Here is a 19084-nt window from a genome sequence, read left to right as displayed (position 1 = left end):
TTTCTCAGCATTTTGCATCCTTGCCCACAATGATGTTATCAGACTTTTACCCCCCCGATAGTGTGAAGAGACAACATTCAATTTAGATCTGCCTGATTACAATCTGTGAAAGTCACGAATTTTCTGTATAGATTCGTAGGCCACTTATATTTTTTGTAGATCGCTCATTCATTCTGTAGATTCTGTTGATTTTTTCCAAATGACTTTCAGAAATTCTGTGCAATTCTAAGGGGCCTATCCCTTCTGTCTAACTGAGAAGACACTGAGGTAGTAGAGAACTACATCTGAAATTTCAGTGCTTGGTATCGGGATCCACGCTTTACTCCTCACCCCTCTTCAGGCAGTTCTGCAGCTCTGTTAGGCAGCATTACTGGCACCACGTAGAAAGTATCTTTGATGTGTCCTTCATTGTGCATCTCAGAAAAGGCAAAAGTTATAGTTGACTCTTTTCACATCAGCCACTTACTTAGCTGTTTAAACTCCATTTTAGCCTAAGCAACAGCTGCACGAAGAGGTTGCTCTAATGCATGATAAAAAGTTCTGTTAAACGGGAACCTTGGTCCCCAGCAGCTGCTGTGACAAGCCATTTCTTTCCTGCCTCTCAGGTAGGAGGTTTCATCCCTTGAGAGTCTGACAGATGTGGCTGCTCCGTTGAGCCATCTTCCCAAACACACGCAGTGATCTATTACTGTGAAGAAAGTCACTGACAAGAAAATGAAAGTGTGCACAAGACCCGACATGCTCGAATCCCGTGTCTCTCTGTAGCTTCATGTGCCTCCGTCTAAAGAACAAAGATAATAGGCTCTTACCATAAGTGGGTCAAATGGTGGCAAAATTATTACTCTAGTGTTTTTAATGCTTTCTGAGAACATTTCCACGGAAGGCAAAGATTGGGGGAGGTGGACTGTGTGATATGTGTATTTCAAGTGATGAAGCAACATCCCAGGCAATTCAGATGTCTCTTATTAATGAACCTTCCCAGGAACCGGCAGACAATCTCAGGAATTGACTGAACCCAGGAGAATTTCGCTTCCATCCTCTGCTGTGCTTACAGACCGAAGTGACGAGATGGTGTGGCCCAGCTGAGACTGGCCCAGGAGAACCAGGGATGATCTGCTAAATCTCCCAGAGCCTCAGTTTGCTGACTTAAAAAAATGGGGATAAGGACATCTCTCAGGGATTTGTAAGGATTAGAAACAATGCACATAAAATGTCTAATGCAGTGTCACAGGGGTCACAAGATTGTGGAAATGACTCATTACTGTGAGCACACGCGTCCCACTGCCCCCTGCCTCAGAGTAGTGTGTCTGTTCAGGAAGCCTGTGCTCGCGTACACCTGTCGTCCGACCTCCCCGCCTTGCTCCAGACCTGTTTTTGCCTCTCTCATCTTGAGAAACCAAGCATACCTCTCCCTGACCCATTCCCACATAGGAACCGGACTTTTCCTGCCCCATCGTCCTCCCCAAATCTGACTGGTCAGCAATTCTGTCATTAATTCAGTCTTTTCTGTTTCTTTGAATCATCCCCCCCACCCCTACCCCTGTCTAATACTCGTATCTTCCAAATCAGGTCAAACAAATCTTCCTCAGCACAGTGAGTGATCTCTGACACCCCAACTCAGTTTGTTAACTTTCTTCTCTACTTCCAGTTCCTTCCATCATGGCTCTCACACAATAAGCATTTGACCAATATATGGGGGATTATATGTGAGTGTACTCATACACGCGCTTTCGTGTACAGAACTATACCACCTCACACACAGCAGACACAAATTCTCACCCTCCCATTACACAGGTGCTGGTGACACCTGTCCCAGACCCTGGTGTGTGCGCACACTCTGGCCTTCAGTCTCTAACAGCAGAACATAAAATGACTGGCGTGGAGGAAGAGTTTTGGGGGGAAGAAAAGGAACAAAAAGTTTTCTCTAAGAACCTGGATTGGGAATTAAAACCAGAAAGATAAAATAGTTAGTACCGAAACAGCACAAACAAAAGGTATAAGAAGATAACTGAAAGAGACATATTATAGTCTCGAAATCAGTTATGGTTAAATTAACGAAAGAGAGGTGCTGATTGTGTAACTTTTCAATTTTAAACTTTTTGTATTTTATATATATGTATATATATTTTTAAAAAATATATATTCTACATATTTATATATACAAATAGAATATATATACACTTCAGATAATAATTATATTTAGAATAGACACCAGACATGATAAAATTAATACTATCTTTATTTATTTATCTATCTTCTATTGATTAAATGGTCTTGAGTCTTTGATTATGGGGCCTCACTGGAAGAGAGAAATATTCAGAACATCTTAAAATAATTTATGTTTCAGATTATCCCAAGCTAACTTCCTATATTGTTGTATGTTTTCATCTTCCAGTTTGAATAAGTCCCATGACGCTTCGATATTTATATTAATCAAGAGACATTTACCAACCAATGCCAGGCATTCACAATACAGTCTTTGGAGACAAATTTCCATCAAATATTTGTTACATTATCACCTTAGGAAAAAATGAAGGATACGTTTTTCTTCTTCTGAGTCTTGATTTCTGGGGTTAAATATGCAGCCAGTCTTTAGCCAAGGTTTTGGACTGCTCTGTATTTATCTCAGTGTTCAGCACAATCAGTGCCATTGAAGGGGTTGGAGGAGCTGTGTGACGCCCTCCATGCCCTACGGCTGATGACAGGTTTGGACAGAGTAAAAAAAAAAAGTATCATTTCATAGTCAATATAGTTCTTGCCTATTTTTTCCATCCCTCAAATTTGTTTTTCTCACTTGCCTCAATAATTTAAGAATCTCAAAATGAGTCTCCCACTTCAAGATACAATAGAGTCAAAAATTCTTGTTTAACTCTGCATTCATCAAATGTAACAACTGACGTCCTTCATTGTGTCAGATCTAAAATTTGTTGCAAATGACTGCTATTTAATCTCATTTTCAAATTTATGATTTCCCTCTTGAATTTAAAACAAAAGTGTTATGTTCACTTGTCCACCATTTAATACTAAAATAAAAATAACATATACAAGTATATTTGAAGTGATTCTACATAGACATTTTAATTAGCTATGGAAATGTCCATTGAAGTGCCCATAGACCTTAAAATCATCATAGTTTATGGGTCCCCTGTCTAGCAGCCTTGTTGGGGACCTTCCTAACTTCTCACTGAAGTATGCATGAAGACAAATTCACAACAATACCGATGACTAAGACGAAGAAAGCACCTTTTGTCAAAATCTGGTGGGATTAACTGGAAACACTATGGGCTGTGGAAAGCTAGTGAGAAGGCAGAAAACGTTAGCACCTGCAGTCTGGCATTTCACTTATAATTGACGTAAGTCCGAATCAGATGACCTGAGGAAGGGACAGTCACTGAGGAAGTCTTATTGCTGGAATGCATGCAGTGGCCTCATGGACCAGTCATCACTCTGGGTCCTGTTGTGCCCATGGCTGAATGCTGCAGCTCCTTGGAATACACACATAGAAGGCTATAGAACTTGAGGGGTACCCGGGTGGCTCAGTCGGTTAAGCATCCTATTCGTGATTTTGGCCGAGGTCATGATCTCAGGGTTGTGAGATCAAGGCCCACACTGGGCTATGTGTTGGGCAGGGAGCCTGTTTAAGAGTCTCTCTCTCCCTCTGCCCCCCCATCTCTCTCTCTCTCTCTCAAAAAAAAAATTACTTGAACTTAAATGTCCTAATTTGTTTTAATTAATTCCCATTAACACATCTAAAAAATAGGATCAAGAGTGAGAGGGTCTGTGTGAGTGCCCTTGACATTATGTCATGATGGGTCTCTAAGTATCAGAATGGGGTGATACTTGTGTCATCCAGCCTAGAGTAACAAGGAGGTGCCAGAGAGCTGAGGCAGCTGGCCCTGGGCCAGTGGTGTGCTTGCAGATGGTTAAGATGTTTAATAACCATCTTGAAGTGGGAGAGTCCTGACTGGTAACATTTGCTAATTTCCATGGTGTTCCCACTATGGCCAATTTCAAGTTAACAACATGACATTGAGCATGAAGTTGGGGAAAGATGTACACAATTGCAGCTCCAGCATACCACACGTGGGGCTGTGTTCCCCAACCACCTTCAATCAGAATATATATATATTCTAAATATATATATTTTATATATTATATATATACTTATATATAAATATATAAAATATATATATTTTTATATATATTCTATATATTTATATATATATAAATACACACACACACCCATACATATATATACACATACACATACATATATGTATTCTATACATATAGAATATATATATATATATGTATGGGTGTGTGTGTGTATTTATATATATATTTATATTTATACATAGTAAAATTTTTTATAATCCCATCTGAAGCACCTAATTTCCAAAGTCACTATGGAGAGGAAGAGAGAAATAGCTTGGAGAAGGCACACCCTTTCTTCATTGTCCCGTTCAAAATGACACATCACTTCCATTACATTCTGGTGATGAGAACCACTTTTCCTGCCCCATTTCGAGGTTAACAGGCTAAGTATTGTCATTAAGCTCTGTGCCTAGGGTGAGGAAACAGGCTTGGGGGGTGTATTGTCAAACAAGCCACCCCTAAAACTTAACAGCTTGTAAAACAGACACTCATTTTTACTCATAAGTTTGTGGCTCAGCTGATCTCAGTGGGGCGCATCTTGTATCTATAGTCAGCCAGCATCCCCAGCTAGCTTATCAGCTAGCGTCTCTGCTTCTGGGGCATGGCTGATGTGCAGGGTATAGGAGATGACGGGGCCCATGGGCACCATGTGGCAAGCCTGCCTGGAATGTCGATGTGATGGTCTCAGGAGTTGCAAGAATAAGTCTCAACCCCCAACTATTTTCTGAGTCTCTGTTCACATCAGCTCTGCTATTGTCTTGCTACCAAAACAAGTCATGGTACTAAGTCCAGAGTCAGAGTTGGGTGCGCTGCTGAGCTAGAAGAAGTGTGAGTCACTGACTTGTTAGCATTATAGTTGGTCCTTCTTAGTGGCATTTCTTTTCCACTGAGCATACACTTACTTTTCATTAAAATCGAATACCCAACTTTTGTAGCAACATGGATGGGACTGGAAGAGATTATGCTGAGTGAAATAAGTCAAGCAGAGAGAGTCAATTATCATATGGTTTCACTTATTTGTGGAGCATAACAAAAAGCATGGAGGACATGGGGAGTTAGAGAGAAGGGGGTTGGGGTAAATTGAAAGGGGAGGTGAATCATGAGAGACTATGGACTCTGAAAAACAATCTGAGGGGTTTGAAGTGGCGGGGGGGTGGGAGGTCGGGGTTCCAGGTGGTGGGTATTATAGAGGGCACAGATTGCATGGAGCACTGGGTGTGGTGAAAAAATAATGATACTGTTATGCTGAAAATAAATAAATGAAAAAAAAATCGAATTTGTCCTACACAGTGGAGTTGGCATTGAAAAATATTCATAACAGTAATATTTGCCTGGCAATTTATGATTTAACTTCTAACATTACTATTACAGAGTAGAGTGAAAGATAGGCAGGCTCATGCTGACCAAGAGATGAAAGTGTCTTACTAACCTCCTCTTCCTTCTTTCTACAATTTGACTTCCATGTTTGGGAAGTACCCCCAGCTTGCCATCCAGAAAAGAGAACAACCCATTCAGGGCTTGACTGACTCACAGATATCATAGACTTTCAGTACCTTTGAGGGAAGTCACTTGTGGCTTTCCGTCTATCCTGTGGCTCTCCAGAGGCAGACGCATGGGAAAGGCAGAGTTTCTAAGGACATCTACTGGTTCTGTTTTTAAATCTTGTTATAAAGGTATTTTCTTTTTTTAACAATTCTCTATACCAGACAGCATTATTTTATATATCGATTATAGAAGTAACATACCCAAATGTCTTCTAAATACGGGAAGAGAAAAATGCCCCACTTGCTCATGAGAGATGTATTTTAGGTTTTATGTACTTGGTCTTTTACATTATGCTCTTGTTCTTATGCTCACGGCTCTGTGCCAGTAAGATGGTTTCTGAGGATATTATCATGTAATTGCATTGTTCCAAATATTTTCTTTTGAGGTCTAATTAAAACAGTTTTTAGTACATGGCTGATATAATGTACAATGCATGCAATTTGTTTACCAAGGTAGGATATTTTATTCTTTCAAGCAGCAATTTAAAGAAAGATTTGATTTCTGAGCTGCTGTACTATTCATTATCTTAATTTATCCTCGTTGTGGCCTCCAAGGCCACAGTTTTGATGAATGCTTGTTTGCAGAGTCTTCAGAATCTTTAAGTCACTCTTTTATAGGCAAAATTACTGAACAAATTAATAGACAAAGCTCCTATGAAGCACTCAAGCTAAAATTAGGATGGCATAAGACTTCCCTAAAAGTTTATACACTTTCATGGTCCTTCTCAAGATCGGTTATCTCTTTGGTTTGATTTCTTGCGTTGTACCTTCTTACATTCCCCACAAGCAACTGATTCTATCTCTACCTTTAAATGCTTAGAATGCTTTCAAATACAATAATAATAATAGTAAGTGTCCTGAGTGCAAGATGCTGGCTGTGGGCTAGACTCTATGCCAAATAGTCTCATTTATATTCACGTTACCACCTAGAGATGTAGGTGCTCTCACATTCATTTCTCTTGTGCGAACACTAAGTCACAAGAGGTTAAGTTCAAGATTTGAACTCAGCTCAGCCTGTCTTCAAACTGACACTTTTTTCCCCACCCTGGAGATGGTACCCCCTTCTGTAAGAAACGGGCCATTTTCATCTTTCAAATACAAGGCTCTTAAACTTGTTCCCTCTATTTAATCACAAACACTTAGCAAAGGAGCTGCTGTTCTTTCTTCTTTAATACAGAGAGCAGCATCAGAGGCATTTTGACTGCCTGTTAGAAGGTACGAGGGCACCAACTTTGAACTCAAAATATCTGAGGCTAGTTTCTAACTCTATGAGTTTACAAGTCTACTTATCCTTACCCTGCACTTTCTTCAGTTGTGAAAGAGGATCACAAAACAGCTATAGCTATCGCACGGGGCTGTTGATTAAATGAGATCTTCACTTCAGCATGCAACATGCTTGGGGAAACTTGCCACAAACCAAGCACTCAAATGGCGGTCCTGTTTTGATAATACATCTTGGTGTCAATTTGAATTGAGTGAGGATCCCCGTCCATATTTGGTGAAGACTTCACAGTCTCTTGGAAACATTCCTTTTATGGTTAGTTACTCGGAACTAACATAAAGAAAAGCAACATTTCTCGTTCTTCTGCTTGAAGTGGGACTCAGTGTCATGCTATAGATTCATTGTCTCATTACACGTTCTGAAACAAAGTTAAGCTGTAAACCTTGGTTGCCATAATGGGTTTACATTTGGGGTAATGAAGTTTACAGAGACCCCTGCTGGCATATCACCTTGGGTGAAGCCCTTTGGGGAGGTGGAATTTCCTAGTGCTGACGCTCTGTACAGTCAGGTTTCAGAGGAGACGACTGAACTGGTGTATGTCAAAATCACGAACAGTATTTGTATCAGATTCCTATTCTGCTGTAACACATTACCGCAAACTGACAGACTTACAACAACATATTATTTATAGTTCTGTAGGTCAGAACTCCAAAATGAGTTTCAGCTCATTAAAATGAACGTCTCGGGAAGACTGCATTAGTTCTGGAGGTCTAGGGAAGACACAGTTTTCTTGCCTTTTCCAGATTCTAGACACGACCTGACTTCACGAAAGAGTCTATGATGGGGTCTTCATAAAACTCACCCAAATGATTGAAAAGCCAATGCATACTTTGGTCTTTGGGAACCTGGTATAGGTGGGTTTTAATCTTGGAGTTGGAGCGTGGGGGAAGATAAGCATTCATTTTGTGATGGCATAGCCTCACATAGTACCATAATACCCAGCAAGTACTGCTCTACTCCATTCAGTGACTACAGACTTTCAGAGTCATGAAATTGTGAATTTGTGAAAAAATTTATAGGTCACCTAGTTTAAACTGCTACTCAAGGAGTGTCCTCTACAACAGAACCTCTCACACTTTAATACAAACATTAATTATCGGTAACCTTGTTAAAAATGCAGATTCTGATTCAGTAGGTCTGGGATAGGACCTGAGAACCTGAATTTCTTTCTTTCTTTTTTTTTTTTTTTTGTTAATATACAATGTATTATTTGTTTCAGGGGTACAGGCCTGTGATTTACCAGTCTTACACAATTCACAGCACTCACCATAACACATACCCTCCCCAATGTCCATCACTTAGCCACCCCATCCCTCCCACCCCACCTCCACTCCAGCAACCCTCAGTTTGTTTCCCGAGATGAAGAATCTCTTATGGTTTGCATTTCTAATACGCTCCCAGGAAACTCCTGGTCCAAGGATCACACATTGGCTAGTAAACTTCCTGAGCATTCCTGACAGATACTACTGCCTTGGGGATGGTTCTGTTAAAGTCTTTCCTTTGTATTTTGGTAATTCCAACTGTCACACACAATTGTTTTTTTCTTGGATCAAAGCCAAACTAAAAATACATGCAAAATTTGTCTGATTAAACCAAAATAACATTGCAATTGAAGGGAACCTTTAAAAGTTGAATATATTTGCAGGATTCAAAAAGTTTTATGTTATATAGAGAAATATATACATCTATGTATAAATATATACACACACATGCATATGTGTGTTTATAGGTGTGTGTGTGTGTGTATATATATATATATCATATCCGTGTTAAATGATTCTGAAAAATCTCAAGTTATATATTTTGTGGAACTGACTCAACTTTAACATTTCTCTTTATATTAATTTTTATGAGAAAATAAAAAAATCAAAGGGTGTAAATTTGTACTGCACTATAGATCCAAGCATGAGTCTAACTGTAATGTTTCTAGCCTTCTGCTTAATTAAGGAAACCGACAGCCAGCCAGCATCGGTTGGATTGAATTGAGCTGATGTGGACCGTGTAACTAGCTCTCACTTCAAAGCCAGAGTTACTGGCTCTAATGTTCAGATTTAGCTACTGCACATACTGATCACCTTAATTCTTATTTAATATTTGAAAGTTATTACTTTGGAGAAAGTCGGCTAAGCAGTAGTGATTATAGTGTATCAAAATCCATTGTAAGTGATTATTTTAATGACTCTGTACCAACAGGGACACGTAGACATTCAGACAAAAAACAACCTAATTATAATGACAGCACCAAAGTGAAGCTGTGACAGTTACAAAACCAATTTAAAAGTTTTTTTGACAGCCATGGCTAAAAGCTTTGTTTGGATCTTTCAGTAATAACAGTTTACTTAAGACACAAATCCACAGCTAAGGAAAATAGAAAGAGAGAGTTGTGGCTTTTCTGTCATGCAGATAAAGAAGAACTCTGTTGAAATGTTTTAAATAGAACATTATGTGGAAAAAAATATAGAAAGGGAATAATAGTTATGGAACGCACTCTCAGAATTCAAGAGAGGCCAAATAACAATACAAATTCTAATGAGAATAGAAACATGCCGACTGATTTGCTTATCAGGGTTATGAAGGTTAGTAGTTCCTGTGAGGAATTGATGTGCCTTTAAATATGTCGGTTGGCAGTCCTGGAATTTGATTTCGTATCACCTGTAAAATAAAGTCAGAGGCACATGGATGTAATGCTTCCACAGCCACAGTGACAAAGACCCTTACTAAGTATCTGCTTTTCTGATAACTCCAACATCTCTCAAATTATTAAATCTTATCACTTTTATTTATCTCCCTTGGTCCTGGACTCCATCAAATATAAGACATAATTAATTCTTTGACCTTGGGCAGTTACCTTGCCATTCTTGGACGGGGAAAGAAAAAAATGCCTGGATTCACAAAATTGCACTTATTTTTATTGCAAAGTTTTATAGAACATTTAATATGCAAGCCCTGCTCTAAGTGCTTTACAAATGTTGACTCATTTAAAATGGTAAAAACTTCTGGAGGGGCCACTGTTATTTCTGCTTTACTGATGAGGAAGACAGAAGCTCAGAGAGGCTTAGTTAGCTTACGCAGACCTTGGATGTGGTCGAATCTCTGCTCCATGCAGTTTGGCTCTGAGCCCATGTCCTTAGTGACAAGTGTGGGGTATTGACGGCCGTGCGAAGTCACATGTGTGAGCGCATAAGACAGCAGCTCAGAGGAGGCAGCCCTGTTTCTCTTTTCCCATCCCCAGGTTCTGCTTTAGTTAGGTGATTTTCGTTGCAACAATTGAAGCGTTCTCGGGTCAGATCACATGTAAGGATCCATGCCCCCACATGCCAAGAAGAAACAAGACCTCCACACGTGGCAACGTTAGTCTCCGGGCATCCCTTGATGCCAAGGGATGGGATTTAGTGGTTTGTTGTTATACACTCAGGTCCTTTCCATAAGCCAGCTTCTCTCTTCTTTTTTGGCGAGGCCTTCAGCCTGTCCTCTCTCCTTTTATATATTGTCTACCATGAAAGGACTTTAGACAGACTTGGATATGGAGCCTACTTCTACTGTGCACTTGCTATGTGATCTTGGGCAAATGACTTAATCTCTCTGAACTCACTGGAAAAACTGAGTAATGTATCCCGCTGTGTAGGACTACGGTGGAGCTGAAAAGAACTAAAGTTAGCATAGTTAGAGTGTGGCCAGGAACTTTGTAAGCATTGAATACAAGCTAGCCATCATAATAAGAGTCATTATTTTTGAATGCCTAATTATGTCACCTCCGTGTAGCCCACAGACTTGGGTCCAAATTGTGGTTCCACGTGCAAGACTTGTGTGATAGTGAGAAAGTTATTTAACTTTGCCAAGCCTCTGTTTTCATCTCTCTAAAATTGGGGTAACTGCCCAGAGTGGTTTCTGTCTTTGTTTAGAGTTTGTCTGTTTTCCCTCCTCAGCAAATGATGCGGTCGTCCGTTTTCCACATGTTCATCCTGAGCATGGTGACTGTGGATGTGATAGTGGCCGCAAGCAACTACCACAAAGGAGAAAGCTTCAGGAGGCAGTACGACGAGTTCTATCTCGCAGAGGTAAGCGGCCAGCTCGGGGGGCACATCAGTTGTGCAAGGTGAAGGTCAGCCTCAGACGGTGCCTTTTACAAGTAGGAAAATTTACATCAGTTCCTTAAATACTTGACTTTGACCAAAGCTGATTCATTGTCTGCTTCTTAAATGCTTCTTTGGTCATTGTGTTGCCGGGCTCATTCTCTGTCACCCTCGGATTCATGTCACGTTGCCAGGGAAACTCCTCTCCCCTGCTCTTACTTACTCTTCAGAGCTCGCTCTCCTGTGCTTCCCCTTTCTCACTTTGTGTTAGTCTGTTTCCTACTACGGGTAGGCAAGCACAGATTCAGAAGACGATAAGTAAGCCAGTTAGTGCAATAATACCACAGAGAGGGCAGGAGGGAAATTGAGCAATGTGATGTGATAATTTCTGTGCTAGAAACTGAGGTGTTACCCTCTGCGCTGAAGATACCAAAGAGCAGGTAGGTTTAGTGATTAAATAAGCATCTTCTAGCACCCTACATACCATCCTAGAGTTTTGGAATAGTTCTTCTTATCGATTGAGTGACTTTGTTAATAGTTTGATTCTTAAATATTTTAATGGCATCCAGAGACCACTTTTTTATTGTGAAAAATTATTTCTAAGATACACATCAGAATTCAGTGATACATGTTTGTGGAAAAATTGGTTGACATATGACACTTTCAAAACACTTTTATCTTTTAAGCAAGGTATACATACACAGCTGAACTACATTTTAAGAAATAGGATATATGAAAAAGTAAACTTAAAAGACAGAAAAATAATAATTTGACTATTTTTATTATAAAAGCATTTTCCATTGTTAAAAAAATCAATTTGCCATATAATTGAGTTCTCTAAGATATCTAGAATTCTTCCAATACATTTAAAGATGGATTTGGTTAATAAAAATTCAATCCACTCACACATAAACTTTTCAGAAAAAGAATTGATGGCATATACCTATTGAATGTTAACATCCATGTGCGTATCAAGAAATTTTTAAGGAGTCACTTATGAATTCCCCTCTTCTTGGAGGTTTGTTGTCTGTAAGAAAATATTTAGATTAAAATTCTACTGTGATGTGATGCTGCCTAATTACGGTGTGGAATATGGAGCTTACAGTTTAGCAAGAAACATAGATAGTAAACAGCAAGTGTTTTATGCTGTGGAGTACCAATGACAGGAGCTCATGAAGAAATTATATACAGCCTGACACTTGAAAAATGGGTATAATTTTGCTGTAGATCCAGCACACAATGATTGAATTATAATTAAAAGCACAGAAAAACATAGGCCAATAGTAATATTTGCAGGTGAATTTCTTTTTTTTTCCATTCAGTATTTCTTTATTTCTTTTTTTTCCAATTTATTTATTTTCACGAAAACAGTATTCATTATTTTTTCACCACACCCAGTGCTCCATGCAAGCCGTGCCCTCTATAATACCCACCACTTGGTATCCCAACCTCCCACACCCCCCGCCACTTCAAACCCCTCAGATTGTTTTTCAGAGTCCATAGTCTCTCATGGTTCACCTCCCTTCCAATTTACCCCAACTTCCTTCTCCTCTCTAACACCCCTTGTCCTCCATGTTATTTGTTATGCTCCACAAATAAGTGAAACCATATGGTAATTGACTCTCTCTGCTTGACTTATTTCACTCAGCATAATCTCTTCCAGTCCCGTCCATGTTGCTACAAAAGTTGGGTATTCATCCTTTCTAATGGAGGCATAATACTCCATAGTGTATATGGACCACATCTTCCTTATCCATTCATCCATTGAAGGGCATCTTGGTTCTTTCCATAGTTTGGCGACCGTGGCCATTGCTGCTATAAACATTGGGGTACAGATGGCCCTTCTTTTCATGACATCTGTATCTTTGGGGTAAATACCCAGGAGTGCAATGGCAGGGTCATAGGGAAGCTCTATTTTTAATTTCTTGAGGAATCTCCACACTCTTCTCCAAAGAGGCTGCACCAACTTGCATTCCCACCAACAGTGTAAGAGGGTTCCCCTTTCTTCACATCCTCTCCAACACATGTTGCTTCCTGTTTTGTTAATTTTGGCCATTCTAACTAATGTAAGGTGATATCTCAATGTGGTTTTAATTTGAATCTCCCTGAGGGCTAATGATGATGAACATTTTTTCAAGTGTCTGATAGCCATTTGTATGTCTTGATTGGAGAAGTGTCTGTTCATATCTTCTGCCCATTTTTTGATATGTTTGCCTGTTTCGTGTGTGTTGAGTTTGAGGAGTTCATTATAGATCTTGGATATCAACCTTTTGTCTGTACTGTCATTTGCAAATATCTTCTCCCATTCCGTGGGTTGCCTCTTTGTTTTTTTGACTGTTTCCTTTGCTGTGCAGAAGCTTTTGATTTTGATGAAGTCTCAAAAGTTTATTTTCGCTTTTGTTTCCTTTGCCTTTGGAGACATATCTTGAAAGAAGTGGCTGTGGCTGATATCGAAGAGATTACTGCCTATGTTCTCCTCTAGAATTCTGATGGATTCCTGTCTCACGTTGAGGTCTTTTATCCATTTTGAGTTTATCTTTGTGTACGGTGTAAGAGAATGGTCGAGTTTCATTCTTCTACATATAGCTGTCCAGTTTTCCCAGCACCATTTATTGAAGAGACTTTTTTCCACTGTATATTTTTTCCTGTTTTGTTGAAGATTAATTGACCATAGAGTTGAGGGTCCATATCAGGGCTCTCTACTCTGTTCCATTGGTCTATGTGTCTGTCTTTATGCCAGTACCATGCTGTCTTGGTGATCACAGCTTTGTAATAAAGCTTGAAATCAGGTAACGTGATGCCCCCAGCTTTATTTTTGTTTTTCAGCGTTTCCTTAGCAATTCAGGGTCTCTTCTGATTCCATACAAATTTTAGGATTATTTGCTCTAGCTCTTTGAAGAATGCCGGTGGAATTTTGATCGGAATGGCATTAAAAGTATAGATTGCTCTAGGCAGTATAGACATTTTAACAATGTTTATTCTTCCGATCCAAGAGCATGGAATGGTCTTCCATCTATTTGTGTCTTCTTCAGTTTCTTTCATGAGTGTTCTGTAGTTCCTCGAGTACAGATCCTTTACCTCTTTGGTTAGGTTTATTCCCAGGTATCTTAAGGTTCTTGGTGCTATAGTAAATGGAATCAATTCTCTAATTTACCTTTCTGTATTTTCATTGTTAGTGTATAAGAAAGCCACTGATTTCTGCACATTGACTTTGTATCCTGCCACGTTGCTGAATTGCTGGTATGAGTTAGTTCTAGTAGTTTGGGGGTGGAGTCTTTGGGGTTTTCCATATAAAGAATCATGTCATCTGCGAAGAGAGAGAGTTTGACTTCTTCATTACCAATTTGGATACCTTTTATTTCTCTTTGTTGTCTGATTGCTGTTGCTAGGACTTCTAATACTATTTGAACAAGAGTGGTGAAAGTGGGCATCCTTGTCTTGTTCCTGATCTCAACCGGAAGGCTGCAAGCTTTTTCCCATTGAGGATGATATTTGCTGTGGGTCTTTCATAGATAGATTTGATGAGGTTCAGGAATGTTCCCTCTATCCCTATACTTTGAAGCGTTTTAATCAGGAACAGATGCTGGATTTTGTCAAATGCTTTTTCTACATCAATTGAGAGGACCATGTGGTTCTTCTCTCTTCTCATATTAATTTGTTGTATCACATTGATTGATTTGTGAATGTTGAACCATCCTTGTAGCCCAGGGATGAATCCCACCTGATCATGGTGGATAATCTTTTTAATGTGTTGTTGGATCCTGTTGGCTAGGATCTTGTTGAGAATCTTAGCATCCATATTCATCAGTGTTATTGGTCTGAAATTCTCCTTTTTGGTAGGGTCTTTGCCTGGTTTGGGGATCAGGGCAATGCTGGCTTCATAGAAAGAGTCTGGAAGTTTTCCTTCTGCTTCAATTTTTTGAAACAGCTTCAGGAGAATAGGTGTTATTTCTTCTTTGAAGGTTTGGTAAAATTCCCCAGGGAATCCGTCTGGTCCTGGGCTCTTGTTTTTTGGGAGGTTTTTGATCACTGCTTCAATCTCGTTATAAGATATCGGTCTATTCAGGTTGTCAATTTCTTCCTCGTTCAATTTGGGTAGTTTATATTTTTCCAGGAATGCATCCATTTCATCTAGGTTGCAAAGCTTATTGGCATATAACTGTTGATAATAACTTCCGATGATTGTTTCTACTTCCTTGGTGTTAGTTGTGATCTCTCCCTTTACATTCATAATTTTATAAATTTGGGCTTTCTCTCTTTTCTTTTGGATTAGTGTGGCCAATGGCTTATTGATCTTATTGATTCTTTCAAAAAACCAGCTTCTAGTTTCATTGATACATTCTACTGTATCTCTGGTTTCTACCTCATTGATCTCAGCTCTAATCTTGATGATTTCCCTTCTTATGTGTGGAGTTGGTTTGATTTGTTGTTGATTCTCCAGTTCTTTAAGGTGTAGAGACAGCTGATGTGTTCTGAATTTTTCAGTTTTTTTGAGGGAGGCTTGGATGGCTATGTATTTTCCCCTTAAGACCGCCATTGCTGTATCCCATAGGTTTTGGACTGAAGTGTCTTCATTCTCATTGGTTTCCATGAATTGTTTCAGTTCTTCTTTGATCTCCTGGTTGATCCAAGCATTCTTAAGCAAGGTGGTCTTTAGCTTCCAGGTGTTTGAGTTCCTTCTGAACTTTTCCTTGTGATTGAGCTCCAGTTTCAAAGCATTGTGATCTGAGAATATGCAGGGAATCATCTCAGTCTTTTGTTATCGGTTGAGTCCTGTCGCCCTCGACCCGCAAGGACGACAAGAAGCCCCGGTTCAGATGTATCTTCTCTCTCTTTTTTCCGCAAGTCTACACACTTATATATGTTTACATGACCAATCAGCGAGCAGGGTGACCAATAAGGGGCCAAGCAATGGGGAGAGTCAATGAGAGTCCTGTTACTATGCTGATTAAATTTGAAACAGCCAATGACTATGTCCTCCTTTAGGCGGGCTTCACCAGAAAGTTCGTTGTTTACTTGCAGCGTATTTTGCTGGCAGTGAACCAAGCGCCATCTTGTAATGGCAGGGACTTTCCCGGCCAGAGGTGGTCCCCGACAGAGTCCTGATTTGTGACCCAGTATGTGGTCTATTCTGGAGAAGGTTCCGTGTGTACTTGAGAAGAATGAGTATTCTGTTGTTTTAGGGTGGAATGTTCTGTATATATCTATGAGGTCCATCTGGTCCAATGTGTCATTCAATGCTCTTGTTTCTTTATTGATTTTCTGCTTCGATGATCTGTCTAATTCTGAAAGAGGCATGTTAAGATCTCCTACGATTAGTGTATTCATACCAATATGACTCTTTATCTTGATTAACAGTTTTCTTAAGTAATTGGCTGCTCCCATATTGGGAGCATAGATATTTACAATTGTTAGATCATCTAGGTGGATAGTCCCTTTAAGGATTATGTAGTGTCCTTCTGTATCTCTGACTAGTCTTTAGTTTGAAGTCTAATTTATCTGATATGAGAATCGCTACCCCAGCCTTCTTTTGAGGCCCATTGGCATGAAAGATGCTTCTCCATCCCTCCACTTTCAGTCTGCGTGTATCTTTAGGTTCAAAATGGGTCTCTTGTAGACAACATATGGATGGGTCCTGTCGTTTTATCCAGTCTGCAACCCTGTGCCGTTTTATGGGTGCATTTAGGCCATTCACATTGAGAGTGGTTATTGATAGATACGTTTTTATTGACATCGAGTTACTTTTGAAGTCTTTCTTTCTGTAGACTGTCTCTATATTTCTGTTCAATGCTATTCTTGGGATTTTTCCTCTTTTATAGAACCCCCCTTAATATTTCCTACAGTGTCGGCTTGGTGGTTGCATAGTCTTTTAAGCCTTGCCAGTCTTGCAAACTCTTTATCTCTCCATCCATTTTGAATGTCAGTCTTTCTGGATAAAGTATTCTTGGCTGCATGTTCTTCTCATTTAGTGCCCTGAATATATCTTGCCAGCCTCTTCTGGCTTGCCAGGTCTCTGTGGACAGGTCTGACGTTATTCTGATGGGCTTCCCTCTGTAAGTAAGGAGCCTCTTCGCCCTGGCGGCTTTCAAGAGATTATACCTACAATTATAATTCCTCAATTTGACTATCAGGTGTTGTGATTTTTTTTGGAATGTATAATCTTGGGTGGAGACCGTTCAGCCTCTAGTACATGAACGCTGGTTCCATTCGTGAGATTGGGAAAATTTTCATGAAGGTCTTGTTCCACTATATCTTCTAGACTTCTTTCTTTCTCCTCCCCTTCAGGGATTCCAATAATTCTGATGTTGAAACGCTTCATGGCATCATTTATTTCCCTGATTCTGTTTTCGTGGTTTCTAAGCTGTTTGTTCCAGGCTTCTTCCTGATCCTTTCTCTCTGTTTGTCTTCCAGATCACTAATTCTATCTTCTGTCTCAGTTACCCTAGCTTTGAGAGAGTTTAGATTGGATTGGAACTCATTGAGAGCATTGTGAACCTCCTCCCTGGTAGCTTTAAGCTCCGCCCTAACATTGTGAACATCCTGTCTGGTCGCTTTCAGTTCGGCCCTAATCAATTCTGTTTGGTCATCCATGGCTTTCTCCAACCTAGCTATTGCCTGGATAATTGTTAGCCTGAATTCTCTTTCCGACATATTGTCTATGTTGATAGCTGTTAGCTCTGTTGCAGAAGGTCCATCCTCTGTATTTTTCTTCTGTTGAGCATTCCTCCTCCTAGTCATTTTGGTGGGAGATGACTGAACAGATGTAGCTGGATGTATCAACTCTGGTGCAGTCAAGGTGCACCCTGGAATACTTCTGAGCAATCAGGATTCCCCACCCAAATGAGAGACAAAAGAAAAGAAAAAGAAAAAGAAAAAAAAGAAAAGAAGGAAAAAAAAGAGAGAGAGAGAGAGACAGGAGAGAAAGGGAAGATGAAAAAGAAGGTTCAGCCCAGATGGGCCCCAAGGTAAGATTTATGAAGTAGACAAACAAAAAAAGATAAAAAGACTGATACAAGTATATGGCAAGAGAAATATATATAAGAGAAATATAATATATATAAGAAATATATATAAAGAAATATATATATATATCATATATATATCTGATATATATATCTTATATATAAGAAATATATATAAATATATATAAAGAAATATATATAAGAGAAATATATATATATATATATATATATGCAAATAAAGAAAGAACCTCGTCAAAAAGAACCACAAGTGTAAAATTTATATGCTATCAGGGCAAACACAAAAAAACACAGAAACACTGGTGAAAGAAGATGGGAGAGTTCTTATAAATTCTCAGTGTGTGCGAGGAAGGTTATTTTGATTCTTCCTGGATGTATCTTGATATCTTTGTTAAAGGACTCAACTTTCCTAAGATAAAGGGGATTAAAAATTGGTTTACCTATAGGGGTAGTATTGATTGGGGAAAGGGGATTACTTTGAAGTTTAACTCTATATGAATATTAGAGGATAAAAATAAAAAGGAATAAACTAGACTAAACTAAACTAAAATTTAAAAAAAGGAATTCAAAAAATAAAAATGCAAAAGAAAAACATAGATGTATGTATCAAAAAGTTCAGGTTAGAATGGTATTATGGAATTTGATGTACTGTACAACTCGCTGTGATGGTAAATAGGTTAAAAAAATTACCTATGTGTAAAAAAAAAAAAAAAATGAACCGGAATAGTGGGAACGAGTGAACAATACAAGTTTTCCTATGAAGTAGTGGTGGTTCTCTTGTAGTCCTTTTTTTTTTTCTTTCTTGGTTTGTTTTCTGGTGGAGGGGCCTGCCACGTGGGTTGTCAGTCAATGATGTTTCCTGAGGTGAGTCCCCCCGCCCCCCTCAAGGGGGTGGGCTCTGAGGAAACTGGTTTTTTTCAGGCTTTTGTTCTCTGGCGGTTTTTATGCTTGTTCACTTTTTTTTTCTTTCACCTTGACCACCTTTGATGGTTTTTGTAGTTTTAGAGGAAATCAAACCGCACCCTGATCTCCGTCTCAGAGAGAAGCCTC

The 19084-nt window shown here is 39.3% G+C and overlaps 1 protein-coding gene across 3 annotated transcripts in view; it reads left to right on the top strand.

Moving 5' to 3' along the window:
- NALCN (sodium leak channel, non-selective) overlaps positions 1 to 19084 on the top strand; it is a 316125-nt gene that overhangs the window by 121501 nt on the left and 175540 nt on the right. For all 3 annotated transcript variants that reach the window (XM_044250049.1, XM_044250048.1, XM_044250050.1), the window contains exon 11: positions 10908 to 11039. In XM_044250049.1, coding sequence (XP_044105984.1) covers positions 10908 to 11039 — 132 coding nt within the window. The remainder of the gene's footprint in view (positions 1 to 10907; positions 11040 to 19084) is intronic.

This window comes from Neovison vison, chromosome 5, assembly GCF_020171115.1.
Source record: "Neovison vison isolate M4711 chromosome 5, ASM_NN_V1, whole genome shotgun sequence".
Classification (NCBI taxonomy): Eukaryota; Metazoa; Chordata; class Mammalia; order Carnivora; family Mustelidae; genus Neogale; species Neogale vison.
Note: the sequence above shows the minus strand (reverse complement) of the source record. Positions and strands in the feature narration are given on the sequence as shown.